General features: G+C 45.3%; 1 protein-coding gene across 1 annotated transcript in view; it reads right to left on the reverse strand.

Annotated features, from left to right (window-relative positions):
* Nucleotides 1–6990: 6990 nt before the first annotated feature.
* Nucleotides 6991–17511, reverse strand: part of PIK3AP1 (phosphoinositide-3-kinase adaptor protein 1) — a 146976-nt gene continuing 136455 nt past the window's right edge. The window contains 2 exon segments of the mRNA XM_075533450.1: nt 6991–7054; nt 16818–16936. Coding sequence (XP_075389565.1) covers nt 6991–7054; nt 16818–16936 — 183 coding nt within the window.

Raw genomic sequence — 17511 nt, forward strand, 5'->3', positions numbered from 1 at the left:
ACTATGTCACCAGGGCCCGTAAGGTGCCATCACTCAACTCGCTGCCATCGAGGCGATTCCAACTCATAGTGACCCTGTAAGATAGACTGTCCCTGTGGGTTTTGAGCCTGACAAGTGTAGGAAGCCTTGTCTCTCTCTCTCTAAGGAGACATAATCCTGTGCAAACAGGCACTATTAATACGCTCAGTTTATAGGTGAGGTGCTCACTGAAGCAGGGTGGCTAAGCAGCCTCCTGAAAGATTAACTCAGGTAGTCTGGTTACAGAAGTGTCTCTACTGCTAATGGACCACCAGCCATGCAGCCATTTTTTAATATAAGGATGTGTCTATACTGGCATATATGATGCCCCGGAGATATGTTTAAACGGTACCCCAGAGAAGGAAAAGGGTTGGGAAGAATTAGCGTGCAAATCCATTTTGAATGGCAATGTCAGTCTTCTAGAAAATTTGTAAAAAGATGACGGCTCACACCATTCAGTGGTTCACTTTCAACTTTGTCCGTCTTTCTAAGTGTCTGAATAGGGTTCCAAGTGTTGTACTGTGAGCCCCGCATGTGTAGCCTGAAGGGGAAAAACATACTTTCTTTGCTAAAGGATTTAGTCCAAATTCTTCAGCTCTGCGCTATGGGCGCCTGCTCACTCAGACCCCCAGCTTTCTCACTGCCACTGAGGGGAGAACAGCCCCTGGAGATTCTGAGCTCTTGATGAAAGTAAAGCCCCATCTCTTACCGCTCACCAATCCCCGTGCTCTAGCTTCGTCCGTAATTTCCCAAATACACGACGCTGGCTTGCATCTCCGTGTCGTTGCACTTGGCCTCGGCTGCCCTGCTTCTCCTGGAGCACTAGATAACCACCCAGTCAGGCCGAGCTGAATCATCACGTCATCAGGGAAACCTTTGCGGGATTCTCTTGGACAGCTGGGCTCCCACCCGCTTCTTTGGGGTTCCAGTAGCATTTGGATCATTATGTCATAATTGTCTTTATATCTATCCCAGCTGTTGAGCTAGCGCTTCTCACATCATAGACATTCAGTAACTGTTTAAAGAATGACATCGCAGGATTTGAATAAACCCCTATTAGCCAGCGTACGAGACATTGCAAAGCGGAGCATGGCGAATGGCTGGATGAGTCGTGTAGGCAGACATCGCTGTGGACATCAGAGGCAGTGTCTTCTACGTCTTTGTCTGTTCCCAGAGCACCTCGCGTGGTGACCTATGCAGAGGGGAAGCTCAGTAACCGTTCCCTGGGTGAGTAACCACTGCTCTTGAACGAAGTGGCGATGGGACTGAAGCAGCAGGTGGGGTAGTTTCTTGCGTACACGTTCATCAGATTTGAAGCAGTAAACATTTTGTGGTTGTGTTGTGGACACCACAGGGCTGACAACCGCTTGGGGTTGTCAAGTAAAACGTATTCTCCTGAGAAAGACTAGACTTACCGCCAGGAATCATGACTCACCCAGCGGAGAACTAAAGACCTGACAGCACTAAAAAGAACTGCACGGAATGTGACCAACGGACCAAGTAGCCGACAGACAGTAAGACTGAACAGTCAGAAGAGGGAAAGCTCAGTTTGTCTGATGGGGCGTTTGGGAAACTTTAATGGAGGCAAGAGGATTTCAGGTCATTAAGTCAACAGTTATTAAGCGTCTACTATGTCAGGAACTCTGCCAGGTGTTAGGAGTACCAGAGTAAATAGTATTAGGTTTAAAAAGAGTAAAGGGGAAGCACACGTGGATTAGGCCTCTGGTAAATCCCCAGGGCTGTAAATAGATTTGCTGTCATGCAGAGGGCATTGAAAAGTGGATCATTGCGATGAAGTCAGGTTAGAATGTAACACCTTATCATTCAATCTCCCTTTGACCCACTTTAATTTTCTGATAGTTTTTAATAGTTCCTGCTTTCTTTTCTGCTGCGGTTTTTATGTTTCACTTTGTTATTGTTCGGTTTTTAAAGAAGTGTTTTCCTGTATATGAAATCCAGGATATGTAAATCTAAAAACAGTAACTAGATTAATGGTTTCTCGGGGGCATGGTCGAGGAGGTGGCGGGTAAATGGGGAGAGGCTCATAGCAATGAGCATTAGAAGAAAATATTCGAAAACTGGTGATGGGCCACTCTTTAATGTGATTGACCTATTGGATTGAATGATACGTGAATTACGTGCTAATAAAACTGTCAAAATCAATGAATAAATGGTGTTCGGCCATCAGAGTCTAAGCTTCCTCATCTCCACACAGAGATCTTGGATGTACTCTGCTCTCATGACTATGCACGGTGGTCTTAACATTTTCCTCTCCTGGTTCTGAGATGGCTCACCAGTTATACCCAGCACAGTGGTAAAACTGACCAGTCCCCGAGGTCGAGTCCTCTACACCTTATTCGCATGCCTCCACCTACTCTTTTGGTGGGGTTACAAATGTTATGGATTGAACAACCATATAAAATAATTTACCGTATTCTAAAGGAATTGATTAACAGATGCTATGTAGCTTCAAAGATTCTTGGAAATTAACAACCCCCAAGGCTATAAAACAGAACTCAAAAAAATTAGAGTTCCAACAAACCGAGAAGTGGATCACAATGACATGATTTTACCATTTTCTTCATCTAGAATCATAACCTCATTCCCTGGTGGCAAAAAGTGTCAGAAACAAATAGCAGTGAAAGAAGAGTGGATCCCATGACCAGTAAGTGACCCAGAAAACCAACAATTTTAGTCTTGTATTTTCAGTCTCAATAAACACAGTCATTAGATGTCTTGATCAAAGGATGACAGCATATCTTCTCATTTCCATCTTTAGCAACCCTTTGAAATTCAGTTATTTACTTCCTGTGGGTGGGAAGTAAGTCCTTTATTGTTATTTAATCCCTACCACACCCACCTGCTCCGTTCTACCTGAAATGTTCTACACACCCAACTTTATGATTGCCTTGAGTTCTTTCTTTAGAAAGCCATCACTGAACACATTTGGTTCTTAGGCTGAAAAGCGATTAAGGTCATTAATTTATTTGTGCATTTCCCATTTCATAGTCTCCCTCTGTTTTTAATTGATCTGGTAAAGCAGTGGTATAGGAAAAGGTCCCTTATTTGAAACAGCACATAATAAAAAGATCCTTTGTCAGTCAGTAGTGACTCCAGTCAGGTTGTCTCCGTGTCTTCAGGGTGAGATTCCCTGCACCTTGCTTAGGCTTATCGAGAGTCAAAGGGACCTTGTGATCATTAGGGGTTTTTTTTGGTGCCAACGTGACTCCTGTAGGAACATGTGGGCCGAGTGTAGCCTGTCAACCAGGTTACAGCTTGACTGGAAGGCAACTGAGATAAATGGCTTGCTGGAGGCGGGCCACTGTCTGTTTTCACCTTCCTGTTGAAAAGCCATGCTGAGACCTGCGAGAGCCCTCGAGATGCTTCCACCACCACTGGATCCACAAGACTGTTCCCACTGGCTTGTGATCTTCTTGCATTTTACATCATTGCATGTGCTGCATGAGTCTGAAGAGGGATTTATAGGCTAGGACCATACTTAGGGGCTGATATCGGACTTATGGACTTGATCTGGACTGGGCTGGGATGTTTTCTTAATAAACAATTACTCTTTGATATAAATCTCTTTCTTATACATATATGATGCCTCTGGATTTGTTTCTCTAGTCAGCCTGGTCAGACCTGTAGTATGATTGATTATAAATGTGCCTATTTTACAGATGATGAAACTCAGGTCTAGTAAGTGGTCAAGTTACACAGACTAGGCTGGTGGCAGACCAGCATAAAGGCCAGGTTTAACAAGCCAATGTTCTCTTTCGTATATCTTGCTAATTCTTACTGAGCAGCCCGCGAAGGCATTTCTCCTACAATGGGGGTTACATAGGGTTTGGTGGGGTGGGAGCCTAACTACTATTTATTACAGTTTCTATAAGAGGCACATTCTGGTACAGGTGTGCTTTATACAATTGATATATGTATGGATTGTGATAAGAGTTATAAGAGTCCCTAATAAAATATTTTAAAAGAATTTTTTAAAAAAGGAAGCACATTCTGAGTTGTGCCTCAAACTTCTGAATACATATTTCAACCTCCTGTTCATTCTCCCCAACACTGCTGAACATAGTACCCTGGCCAGTGGGCAGGAATATAGGGCTTGTTTTGATTATCTTTAGTAACTGGCTTAGAAATGAACAGAATACAACTTATCAAACAAGAGCAATAGCTACCCACAGAGACACCTCAAAAAGAGAAGTTGATCTTATATTCTAGGATGACAGACTATCCAAATTAACCACCTGTCTTTCTTAGAAGTAATCTGGTACCAATGCTTCCTTAGCCAACCAACTGCAGAGCGACTACTGGGCTCTGAAAGAGTAAAGATAACCGGCGTACTTCTGGGACATATGGGAGCGTACTCACTGAAGCTTTTTACATCCTCTAACTCTGCCTAGAGATGGCCAAGCATCATGAACTATGTCGAGTTAAATGATCAGATTGCTTTCCCAATTCTTGCAGCCTTCATACTTTGTTATCTGTTCCCAGGTCTTAATATGCAATGCAGCAACAGGTCTGGCCTACAAAGCAGTGACCAGTGTATCTGGTAAGAGTTCGGAGGAAAGGCAAATTCATATGATCGCTGGTCTCACTGCCTATTGAGCCAATTGTCAAGTTGTAGAGTAAGACGGTGGCCACAAGTTATCTCCAAAATTCTCACATACAAAACCTTTTAACCTTTGCAAACCTTAGTCTCAGATCATGGAAGTTCATGGCTTTGTTACAAACTATACTCCTGAAGACAAATGCACAAATTGTGTCTTGGGAAATTGAATAAATTGGTGCTATAAATAACTGGTAATGTTCCAAGAGAGTAAAAAAATTACACTCAGTCACACCTCACCATTAGAGATGTTCTTTCATAGCACAGGTCCTGTTTCATCGAAGCGATTACACCTTCTTTTTCTTAATGCGTGGGCTCACAACAAGCCGGCGTCAGTGAGCATCCAATGAGGCTCTCAGGTTTGCCACTTCGAACTTGGCTTTCATAACCATTTCCATGTCGCAAATATGTTGTGTTCATAAAACTCACCAGCATTTTTCATTATGCTTCCTGTTTATTTTCATATAAGAATAAAATGCAGTAGTATACTAAAATATTGCACCATGTTGCACAAATAAAATGGGAAGCCCTTTTGCCAGCAGTAGGTTCTACCATGTTACTGAGCTAAATGCTTGTTTATTTGTGATTGTACAAAAATCTGTATTTGCATCCAGAAGGGATCTTGGAGGCACTGAATATACAAAAACTGGTCTGCCAAGTCAAAAGTGCTGGAAATGGAGATTACATAAATAACAGGAAGGACAGCCAAACAATCATCATTTCTTGTTCCCCTTTTCCCTTCTATTATCCTATTTCTCCCACATAAGTGCCAAGAGGAGTTAAGGGGCTCCTTACAGGAGCACTTACAGAATGGCTACTAAGTCCCAGGCATGAGGCTAGCTCCCTGGCACAAACACTGTCAATGTGGATATACCTGAAGGACATAGTGTATCTTATGTCAGAAAGGAGACCAGGACTCCAGAGGCTGTTCACCTCAATAGGAGTCCTTGCGTGCTAAGTCACAAAAGTCCTAAAGTGGATTGAGAAATGAGAAGGAAAGAGAACTTAAAATCACTCGGAAAAGACCCAGTGAAACTGCACTTAAGTGAATCTTGGGTCGTATGGTTTTTAATCTATCTGGATGGATGGAGAATAATATTTTTTAAGTGTAAGGGAAATGACCATTTAAGAACATGGGTCTGGTATTAATCTTACTGTAGGTTCAGGCTTCATGTGTGCTTTCAAGATAGAATTATGTGCCCGGGCCTCAAAACTAATGCCACATTTAAGGCTCTCCAAGAAGACTGTCCAAGCCTAGGGCAATATTCAGTGTGTACAGAAACAGAGAACTAATTCTACTTTAGGATTTTTCCCTCCTCTTCTGGCCTTATAATGGAGTGGGGAAAAGTCAAGGGTCCTCTCCTGTGGCGAGAGCTACGACTTATAATGGCCACAGACCAATAAATGGCCACAGAGCTGTAATGCCCCAGGCTTCTGAATGCCAACATGCTTAGCTGGTTCCTCACGTTACTGTGTTACAGTACAAATACCCCAAATGAGAAAAATGCACGAGAGTCCCACGTGTGGCAGCCGTGGAAGAAGGAAACTTCTGGAAGGCCAATGATCAGCCATGAACTAAACTTCTACATCTGGACTATTTCTTAAGGGGGAGGGACTGGCTGTCTGGGGTTGGAAGTAAAAAGCATGATGAACCCAGGGTCAGTGGCCCAGAGTCTACACCCGCCTCTTCCTCTACCCGACTGTGCACCCTTGGATCTAAGAGGGTTAGAACTAATCCCGCTCCAAATTATTTCAGTCTGTTGTCGGTGACCGGCCCTGCCAGTTAAGCACTCACTTGAATCCAGAGAACGTGGAAGACTGTTTTACAATTAGGACATTTGCCATCTTTCTTGATACTGAGGATCTTATAACCACTTCTATAAATTAGGCTGGGACTACCTAATAGTAAGAAGTAATAAAAGTACATAACGCAGAGTTGATAGTCTAAAATATAAACCTCCCACCTAATTCACAATTTAAGAAAATAATTATAAAAATTGTTTTAGTATGTAAGTGAAACCACTTGTAAAGTACACTTCCGATCAATCTCTTTAGGCTTCTGACACACCAAATTAGAGGGCCGTATCCCAATAAAGTCTTCATCCTTTTGGCGAATCAAGAATAATAAGAGGCCACGGTGAATAAAGTCCTTAGCTTCTCACTTCATGAAGCCATGCTATGGTTTTCTTCTACAGCGTGACAGTCCCAATGAGCAGGGCTGTAATAGTTCCCGGCCAAGAGAGTGAGTCACAAGGTCAACAGTCCTGTCCATAAAACTCCACGGGAAGACATCTTAACGGGCTGAAAATCACCAGTCTCAAAGTCGTGGATAAGCTGAGTAGTAGGAGGTGGCATCAGCGACCTCGGGGGGGAACTGGTGGAGGTGGAGGATGATGGAAGTTCTCCCTGGTTGGAGGCCTGAAAGAAAAGATAGAGTAACGTCACTTAAAACTGAATTTCTTTTATATATGCAATTTTATTAGGGGCTCATACAACTCTTATCACAATCCATACACACATCAATTGTGTAAAGCACATTTGTACATTCATTGCCCTCATCATTCTCAAAACCTTTGCTCTCCACTTAAGCCCCTGACATTAGCTCCTCATTTTTCCCCCTCCCTCCCTGCTCCCCCCTTCTTCATGAACCCTTGATAATTTATAAATTATTATTTTGTCATATCTTACACAGTCCAACGTCTCCCTTCACCCACTTTTCTGTTGTCTGTCCCCCAAGGAGGAGGTTATATGTAGATCCTTGTAATCGGTTCCCCCTTTCCACCCCACTCTCCCTCCACTTTCCTGGTATTGCCACTCTCACCACTGGTCCTGAAGGGACCATCTGTCCTGGATTCCCTGTGTTTCCAATTCCTATCGGTACCAGTGTACATCCCCTGGTCTGGCCAGATTTGTAAGGTAGAATTAGGATCATGATAGTGGGGGGGGGGGGACATTTAGGAACTAGAGGAAAGTTGTATGTTTCATTGTTGCTACTCTGCACCCTGACTGGCTCATCTCCTCCCTATAACCCTTCTGTAAGGGAATATCCAATTGCCTACAGCTGGGCTTTGGGTCTCCAATCCATACTCCCCCTTATTCACAATGATATGATTTTTAGTTCTGATGATGCCTGATACCCGATCCCTTCAAAACTTCGTGATTTCACAAGCTGGTGTGCTTCTTCCATGTGGTCTTTGTTGCTTCTGAGCTAGATGGCCACTTGTTTACCTTGAAGCCTTTAAGACCCCAGACACTATATCTTTTGATAGGTGGGCACCATGAGCTTTCTTCACCACATTTGCTTATGTACCAGCTTTGTCTTCAGCAATTGTATCAGGAAGGTGAGCATCATGGAATGCCAGTCCAATAGAACAAAGTACTCTTGCATTGAGGGAGCACTTGAATAAAGGCCCAATGTCCATCTGCTACCTTAATACTAAACCTATAAATATATGCACATACATCTATTTCCCCATCCTTATATATAAATATATTTACACATGTACACGGCTATATTTAGACCTGTATAAATGCCCTTTGCCTCCTAGTTCTTTCCTCTATTTCCTTTGACTTTCCTTTTGTCCCACCATCATGTTCAGCCTTCATTTGGGTTTCAGTAATTCCTCTGGGTTACATTACCCTTGGTCTCGCCCAACCAGGCCGCCTACACCCCTCCTTACCACTGATTTGGATCACTTGTTGTTCCCTTGTCCCTGGGTTTGTTAACACCACTTCCTTTTACCCCCCTCCCTTCACCCATGTCCCCCCTGGAACTGTTGATCCTGTTGTTTTCTCCTCCAGATTGTTCATCCAGCCTATCTTATTTAGGCAGACCTGAAGAGATAATAACATGCATAAAAACAAGACAGAGCAAAACAAAGCAACAAAAGAAAACAAAGCAACAACAACAAGCCAATGACAAAAAACAAAATAACAACAAGAAAGAAAAGCTTGTAGTTAGTTCAAGGACTGTTTGTTGGCCGTTAGGAGTGTTTTCCAATCGAGTCTGACTAAGCGCCAAACTGTGACACCAAAATCTATTTTTGGCATTCCCAGGGGACTTTAACACTGAAGTTCATGAAGGTTGTCCAACCAGGTGAACTCAATTCAGGCCACTGAGATGCACACTTGAAAATGGCTAAAATGGCAAATGTCTTCATTATCTACCTCCATAAGAGAACATTTTTAAATAATTTAATAGTTCTCCGGCATCCAGAACTTGGTAGAGTCTACATAGTCCTCAGTCAAGGAGACCAGATACCCATGCAGACCTCTGATCAATACGTGATAACTGGAGCCCTCGTGTCTGAGTGCATGCTAGTCACATGGAACCCGCTGCCAATGAGTCAGCTCCAATCCAAGACAATCTTGTGTGTTTCAAAGTAGAACTGCACTCTGTAGTGTCTTCAGTGTCAGTGACCTTTAGGAAGGAGGTCTCCCAGCTACCCAGTCCAGGATGGCTCTGAGCAGATCCAAACCATCCCCCTTTAGATTAGTAGCTACCTGCATAATGGTGTGCCCCAGCCAGGGACTCCTGGATTACCTATGGAGCTTTTAAAAATACCAAGTCCTAGGCTCCATCCCAGGACCATTCCATCATCATCTCCACAGGAAAGACCTCAAGCATCAAAACTTTTTAAAAGTGAAAACAAAACACTTTTCACAGTGTTCCTCCACCGGAACCCCCAGGACCAGTGGGGAGACAGTCATAAAGGTCAGCAGACAGACCTGGAATTATGTCTGCTTCTGGGGGGTTTTGTTTTGTTTTTCTAGTTATTTCTTTTTTTTCTCTCCCTCTCCTTTTAGTCAATCTTTTGTTTGTCTCCATTTTTGTTTATTTTCCTACCTATATGAAATAGGCATGGGAAGCATGCTCGAGGAGAAAACAAGGGGCCGATGGTTCCAGAAGGATGTGGGGGTAGGAGGTGGCAGGGGAAGGGAGCAGTGAACAAACAATGCCATGGACGGGAATAACTAGGGAATTAAAATCAATCACGAGGAGGATGTAGAGATCCTGGGGGTGTTGGAGCAACAGCACTCTAGCTGAGAATAATTACTAAGAGGCAGAAGAAGGGTGAACGTGACGGTGGGAAAGGAGGACGATAAAAGAAAATAGAGGAAAGATCTAGGCAGCAAAGCTATGGCTAGAGGTACAAACAGCTGTGTACGTATGTAAATACATTAATTCATACAGAGGAATTGGTGTATGCACATATATTTACATGGCAATACACCGAGGAAGTGGATGGACTTTGAGCCTCTGCTCAAGCCCTGCCTCAACGCAAGAACACTGTTCTAATAATCCAGCATTCTGGATTATTCCCAACACAGTTGCTGAAGAAAAAAATGGGTACATAAGCACATGTGGTGAACAAAGCTGATGGTGCCTGGCTATCAAAAGATATAGCTTCTAGGGTCTTAAAGGCTTGAAGACGAACAAGCGGCCATCTAGCTGAGAAGCAACAAAGCCCACATGGAAGAAGCACACAAGCCTGTGTGATCATGAGGTGTTGATGGGATCAGGTATCAGAAATTAAAAACATGCAATCAGATTGACAAGAAGGAGCACAGACAAGTTGAGACCCCAAAAACCCACCTGTAAGGTAATTGGACAGCCCCTCACAGAAGGGATGCAGTATAGAGCAGATGAAACACGTAAGTATCCTCTAGTTCTTTAATCTTCCTTCCCCTTATTATTATGGTCATGGTTTCACCCCATTAATCTTTTAAGACCTGTGTGTGTTCATTTGTTTAATTAAGGTCAGTGGATACAAGAAATCCAAGAGAGATAACCCCTCAGCAATAGTAATGGGAGCAATGACTCCCTGAGGCCATGGGAAGTGGGGAGCAGTAGCAATGAGGACTGTTTAGCCTCATTGGAGGGGAACAAGTAACAGAATTGTAGGAGAATGGATACACTGGATGGTTTAAGATATGGCAAAATCATAATAATATGGGTTTCCGGGGGGTGGAGGTGCTCGGTTGGGAAAGGGAGGGGATAAAGAGTTGCTGACATCAAAGAGTTCAAGAAGAAAGAAAATGTTTTGAAAATGATGGTGGCAGCAACTGTACAATCATGCTTGATCTAATTGAATTATGGATTGTTATAATATCTGTAAGAGCTCCCAATAAAGTGATTATTAAATAAATAAATAAAGTGTTTCACAATGAAAAGAAAAAGAGTTTTGTCAGGGGGCTGTAATTGAAGTGTTTAAGAGTTTCCCACTGAAGGATTTAATCAACCCATGAGTAAATATTTACTAAATGTCTCCTGGATGCACATTTGCATAGGTCAAGGAAATGACTAAAGAGTTGCTGAAAGAGGAGCTGAGAGGTGGGGTGGGGGCAGAAGCAGAGGCATGCCACCAGGAGCATGCGCAGGAAGCCCTGCTGGCTCTGGTAGATACATGGCTTTCTGTGGCTGTCACTGAGTGATGGAACTTTGTCCAATAAAAACAAATGGACACTCCCCTTCCGTCTCCTTGGCTTGCCCTCGCCACTGTGGTCCTACGACAGAAAGCTGAAGCGCAGTAGGTTGATGCCACCTATTATGGAGGCAAGGGTTTAAGAGCTGCCAAGTAGTCAATTCTGATTCCTGAGACCCCACGTGTGTCAGAGTAGACCTGCATACCAAAGACTCTCCAAGGCTGTGAGCTTCCCAAAGCAGATAACCAAGCCTGGATTTCAAGATGCCTCTAGGCAGGCTCAAACCATCACTCTCTCCATTTGTAACTGAGTGCTTAACTCCTGACCATGTGTGGGCATCCATTTCTTTTTTTTTTTTTTAAACGTTTTATTAGGGGCTCATACAACTCTTATCACAGTCCATACATATACATACATCAATTGTACAAAGCACATCTGTACATTCTTTGCCCTAATCATTTTCTTTTCTTTCTTTCTTTTCCCTTTTCTTTTTTTACATTTTATTAGGGACTCATACAACTCTTATCACAATCCATACATATACATACATCAATTGTATAAAGCACATCCATACATTCCCCGCCCCAATCATTCTCAAAGCATTTGCTCTCCACTTAAGCCCTTTGCATCAGGTCCTCTTTTTTCCCCCCTCCCTCCCCGCTCCCCCCTCCCTCATGTGCCCTTTGTAATTTATACATCGTTATTTTGTCATATCTTGCTCTATCCAGAGTCTCCCTTCCCCCCCTTCTCTGTCGTCCCTCTCCCAGGGAGGAGGTCACAAGTGGATCCCTGTAATCAGTTCCCCCTTTCCAACCCACTCACCCTACGCTCTCCCAGCATCGCCCCTCACACCCTTGGTCCTGAAGGTATCGTCCACCCTGGGTTCCCTGGGGCATCCATTTCTTATACCATTCTTTCTCATGACAAATATTGATCTACTGTGTGTGTCAGACACTGGGTGTAGGACACAACAGCAAGCAAGATGGGTATATCCAGGCTCAAGGTGCTTAGGATGTAGTGCATGTGGCAATCAGTCAACTGTAAAATTCATCAACTGTGATGAGTATTTTGATAGAACCTATCAAAATATCAGAACCTATGGGGACAAGTTCAACTTCTCTGAGCCTCGCTTCTTGGCTGCCAAACAGAGGCAATGATGCTTAAATTGGAGGTTACATGAGCCTTGGAGAAGACAACTGGAAAGCAGGGTCTAGGTTTTAGAGTTGGTGCTTGTGAAGCTATTATCAGTATCATTATGCTTAACAATCTATTCTTCTATCTCTTTTCCCCATGTTGGCCCCCTCAGCCTTACCTCTTATCTCCTACTACAAGGATGGCCCTGCTTCTTTTCTGCTGCCCCAACCCTGCAGGTGGGAGTGGGCCTAAAAACACACCATCTATTTTGTTCTGAGGAGCAAGTCCTGCTGGAGATTGGAAGCTCATCTCAGAGAAATGTGCTTATGATTGTAGATGTATCAAAACCAGAGGCACAACGGCTTTTTTAGATCAGCATCAAGGGCTGGTCTGTGAGTAGATGGGCTCTCCGGGCTACTGGGAAGCCAGAGCTGGGGATACGCCTGTCCAGACATAGCTGGCGGGTGAGGTCTCACTACTGATGGGTTTGGTTCACTAACAGCATTCCCATGGGTCAATGTCCTTTTTTACAGGGCTGTTCCCTAGCTGGTATGCTCTTGTGTCATCTATATACTGTGTGTTAAAAGTGTTTCTAACCTTCTTCTAGCCTCGGTCTCAAGTCTTCCAAGAATCCCCCAACTCCCTGATGACTCCAGCCTCTCCAAAGGACCCTGTCATCCTCCCTATAAGTGAGCAACTAAAAGATTACCTCCTGGTGCCATCAGGAGCCTCAGCTGTGTTCTGATTAGATGAGATCAGGCTCAGGCCCTGGCTTAAAAGAGAACTGCATAGTTCATTAGTGGCTGCTCTAGGACGGCAAAGCAAATGCAAAACCAAAGAGCCAATGGCTCACCACTTATTTGTTCTTTTTCTTTTTCTCCCTGTCCATGGTGGCAGGGTCCAACCTATGCAGAGAATGACACTGCCAGCTGCCCGGCCTGGACACCAAGGAGTGAGCTCTCGAAGATATACTGCATCTGTGGCTGTTCTTGTCACCGCCTGCCTGCCAGTGTTCTATCACGTACTGTGAGAAACCCCATCAGGTGGAAGCAAGCAGTCTCTCTCCACTGACCTACACCTAACCTGCAACGCAGCATACGCGTGGGAGGTGGCTTGGTGCTCAGCTGCTGAGCAGCTTTGACAGGTCCATGTCAGCAGTCCCAAGCTCTCCACTCACACACACAGTACGTATGGAAGGGTGCAAGGTTCCTCCATCACAACCTTGTATATGCTCCTTCTCCACGGGTAGCAAAGACCGTCCTATGAGAACTTCATTGGGAAACTTTACCCCCTCCATCCTTCAGCCTTGAGCTTGCCCCCTTCAGACTATTTTTATTCCCCAAAATCAAGCAAATGAAAGGAATATTATCTGAGTTCCTCCAAGTTCAAGAGATGGAAACCCAGCCTTCAGAAATGTATGGGCCTAGATGTATAAATCTCAAGAAACAACAGCTTCACAAATATTTTTGTTTGATAATAAAGGTTTCTATGATTTTTTATTAATCATTTTATTGGGGGGTTCTTACAAGTCTTGTGACAATCCGTCATTCGGTTGTATTGAGCACACGTGGTGTCCTTATGTTGACATCAACATTTCCAAAACATTTTCTTTCTACTTGAGCCCTTGGTATCAGCTCCTCTTTTTTCCCCTCCCACCCTCGTGAATCCTTGATCAATCACATATTAGTGTTATTTTGTGTCTTACACTGCCCCTTCACCCACATTTCTGTTATTTTTTATCCTCATACCACTTAATGTGCTAGGCACCCGGGATAACAGAAACAGACAAATGGCAACATACAATGGAATGTTACCTCTATTCTCAAAAGTTGACCAACTTGGAGACAGATATAAACAAGGACATGGGATGTATTATAATAAAGGTGTTTGGGGACCCAAAAGGAGATTCACCTGAACACCAGGAAAGGCTCCATTCCACCAGGGATATATATGTCTGGACTGAGTCCTAAAAGGTGAGTAAGAATTCTCTCAGCAGATACTGGAGGGGGGCAGGAAGACAGCATTCCAAGCAAAAGACTGGGCACAGACAGACACAGTGGTAAAACATGGGTATTACCCATGGGAACTTGTAGCAGGGAAATACAGGTGGGACTAAGGCTAGATGGGGGTCAGAGCAAGCTAAAAAAAATTTTTTTAGAATTGAATGTTAAGGTTTCTCTGCCAGGAAGTTACATCCTCAGCTGTTTTATGCTTTGGCGAGTGCCCTCTGGTTACAATGTGGAGGAAGGATGGACGGGAGGCGGGGAGATACAGGTGGGCCTCCGATGATAAACGTCACACTGACAGATGGAGTGGAGGGGGTGGATCTGAGAACTGAAGGGGCAGTAGGACAGGCAGAGGCTGAGGATACGGTGGACGTGGGAGCTGTGAGCGAGGCAGGAATCAGGACCATTCTCTCAGGTTGGGAATGCAAGAGAAGAAGGCAACTTGGTGAGGGCAATGATAGGTAGTTTGGGGTTTGAGATTATGGATGGATGGGTGGATGGATAGATGGGTAGGTGGGTGGCATCAATTGACCCTGACAACCTTACACATAATAACACAGTGTTGCCTGGTTCTGTGTTTTCCTTGTGATTGACAGCATATTCTAGTCCACCAGTGTAGCTAGTATGCCAATTCATCTCAGAGGGTCTCCCTCACTCCCATTGGCTCTCTATGGCACCAAACACCATGCCCTCTGCCGGCATCCACGCAGAGATGGAGATCTGGAGTCTTCGTCTGCTGGTGGAGATTAAAGCTGTGGGGGGGGGGCATGCAGAGTGGGCAGAGACACTAGTGACATAGAGGCCACATCTACCAGTGCTCCTCGGGTGGGGGTGGGGGGTCGGGGAAGGGAGGCATGTGGTCCATCCAGCCACGCTCACATTGATGACCACAGCCCCTCTCCAGGAGCTCCTCTCCCTCGTCCCCAGCTATGTGATCGTTTTCTTAAAAATCATTTTACAGTTCTTAGAACAATCCATAGATGAATTGAAACAAGCACATTTGTACATGTGTTGCCAGCATCATTCTCTAGACATTTACTTTCTATTGAGCCCTTGGTGTCAGCTCCTCTTCCTCCCCCCGCCCACCTCACCCTCGTGATAAACTATAACTTATTATTATTTTCATATCTCATACCAACTGCTATCTCCTTTACCCCACGGTTTCTGTTGGTCCCCCTGGTTGGGGGCGGGGGGCGGAAGGATGTGATGATTTCCAAGCACTGCAATGTCATGTGAATTCAGAGGACAGGACTCGATTCTGGCTAAGGTACCTTCTCAGGCTAATATTTCAACGTCAGACCCAGTTAGCACCAAGCCTGGTGAATAGGCCAGAGCTTGGAACGTAGGATGGGGATGTGGCCAGGACATGAAACTGGCTGGAGGCACACAGAAAAGTGAGACATAGCAACAACAACAACAACAAAAAAACCCAAAACAAAAAAAAAACACAAGAAAAGGAAACATCTTAGCAGAGTTAGCTTCTCTTCCCAGAAAACAGGAAGGAAGGCTGCCCCGCACTTTGTGAACACACTCAGCTGATGAGGAGATTCGTTTGAGTTACACACTTCAACCTGCAAAACCCTCTCCCTAGAAAAAGCTTTACTCTTTCCTAATCTCCTCCCATCGACACCAAACAATCATCAGAGAATAAAAATCCTCCGATTTTGTGCTTCCTAGCTGCTGCTTGCTCCGTTGGCAGGCACACTTTTTTCTTGTAACTCTCTGAAGCCTTTAAAAGGGGCCAGCAGACCCCAAAATGTACAAGGCCCAACCAGCCAGCCAGTTTGTTGTCGAAAGAAACCCAAACCCAATGCACTGCCATTGAGTCGATGCCAGCTCATGGTGAACTGTAGGGCAGGGCAGAACTGCCTCCGGGAGTTACCGAGACTGGAACTGTTTACAGGAGTAGAGAGCCCCGTTTTTCTCCCTCAGAGCAGCTGGTGGCTGATGGTCTGCAAGTGCTGGCTCTGAGGTGACCGGCCCAACACACAAACACGACCCCAGCAGGACTCTGTTGTCTAAAACACCTCTCCGAATCCCCAAGTGTTTGCTCTTCTACAGAAACCCGTGCTGCTGAGTTCTTAGGAGAGGCCAGGAACTCAATTCGTACAATGTGGTGAGGAGGCTCTATTCCAATCCCTACTTCACAGTCAAGGAAATGGAGGCTCATGAAGGTTCCCACGTGGCTGCCTGAGACTGGGGGTCCTCAGAATCTGGCTCCAGAGCCACGCTCTCCACCACCCACCACCCAGCCCCTCGCCTGTAGCTTCCTTCCCGAGCCCTCCGTATCTCCTGGTCCTCAGGAGCATGTGCTGGCTGCAACACCGCAGCAGACGGTGTCTGCTATTCGGGAGCTGAGTCCTGGCCGAACCCATCAAAACTACGCAATAAGCTAACAGTTATCCAATATTTCATTTCCACGCTATTGCTTTTGGTATTTAAAATATTTACATCTGACGAAAGCATCGCTTAAGTGACCCAGGAGCCTGCGTTACCAGATGGCAGCAAGCGTGCAGCGTTTCGGAAAGCTCGGCTTTGATTCTGAGGTCACCTCCGCTATCCCCAGACCCCCTCTGCCCTGGAACTCGGCGTGTACAGGGCCCTTTCAGCGTTACCTCTGTGATGCTGCTCTCGGAGGCACCCGGGGGGGCCTTTCTAGGGGGACCGTGAGCGCTCCGTCTACTTGCTGGGGGCCTGGACTGCGGCTCCTGGTCACCTCGGGAACTTCATTATCCTGCGGCAGAAAAGAGAAAATGACACTCGGCATGGCTGGCCACCAGGTCTCCAAGCCCCTCAGGTCTCCTCAGGTCTGGATGGAGGTCACGCAGATGCCGAAAAGCAGTCAAAGCAAGTGAATCCCCAGGGAGCTTTCCGTTTCTCCCCAGAATCACCGAGGAAGGCCACCTCATCCAAGTGACCCCTGGACCCTCAGTCACCCCTCTGCAGAGCAGCAGCAGCAGCCCCCGGGGGCCGATGCGCAGGCTCCTCCCAGACCTGCCGAATCAGAATCCACATGGTAATATGCTCTGCGGGTCACGTGAACACATGTTAACATTTGAGAGGTCCTGCTCCATCTAACCGGGATCAGTAGCCACAGAGTCAGTCCTGCCTCCTGGCGACCCTGGGCATCAGCATAGGACTCTGCTCCTCAGTGTCTCCAAGGGCTCATTTCTCAGAACTCCACCTTCCAGTCTTTCTTCCAAGGCACCTGTGGGTGGGCTTGATCCTCCAACCTTTCGGTCAGCAGCTAAGCACGTTAGCCACTTGCACATGACCATCTCTTACCCATAGCAGAGCTGGGGAAGACTG

Source organism: Tenrec ecaudatus, chromosome 16, assembly GCF_050624435.1.
Source record: "Tenrec ecaudatus isolate mTenEca1 chromosome 16, mTenEca1.hap1, whole genome shotgun sequence".
NCBI lineage: Eukaryota > Metazoa > Chordata > Mammalia > Afrosoricida > Tenrecidae > Tenrec > Tenrec ecaudatus.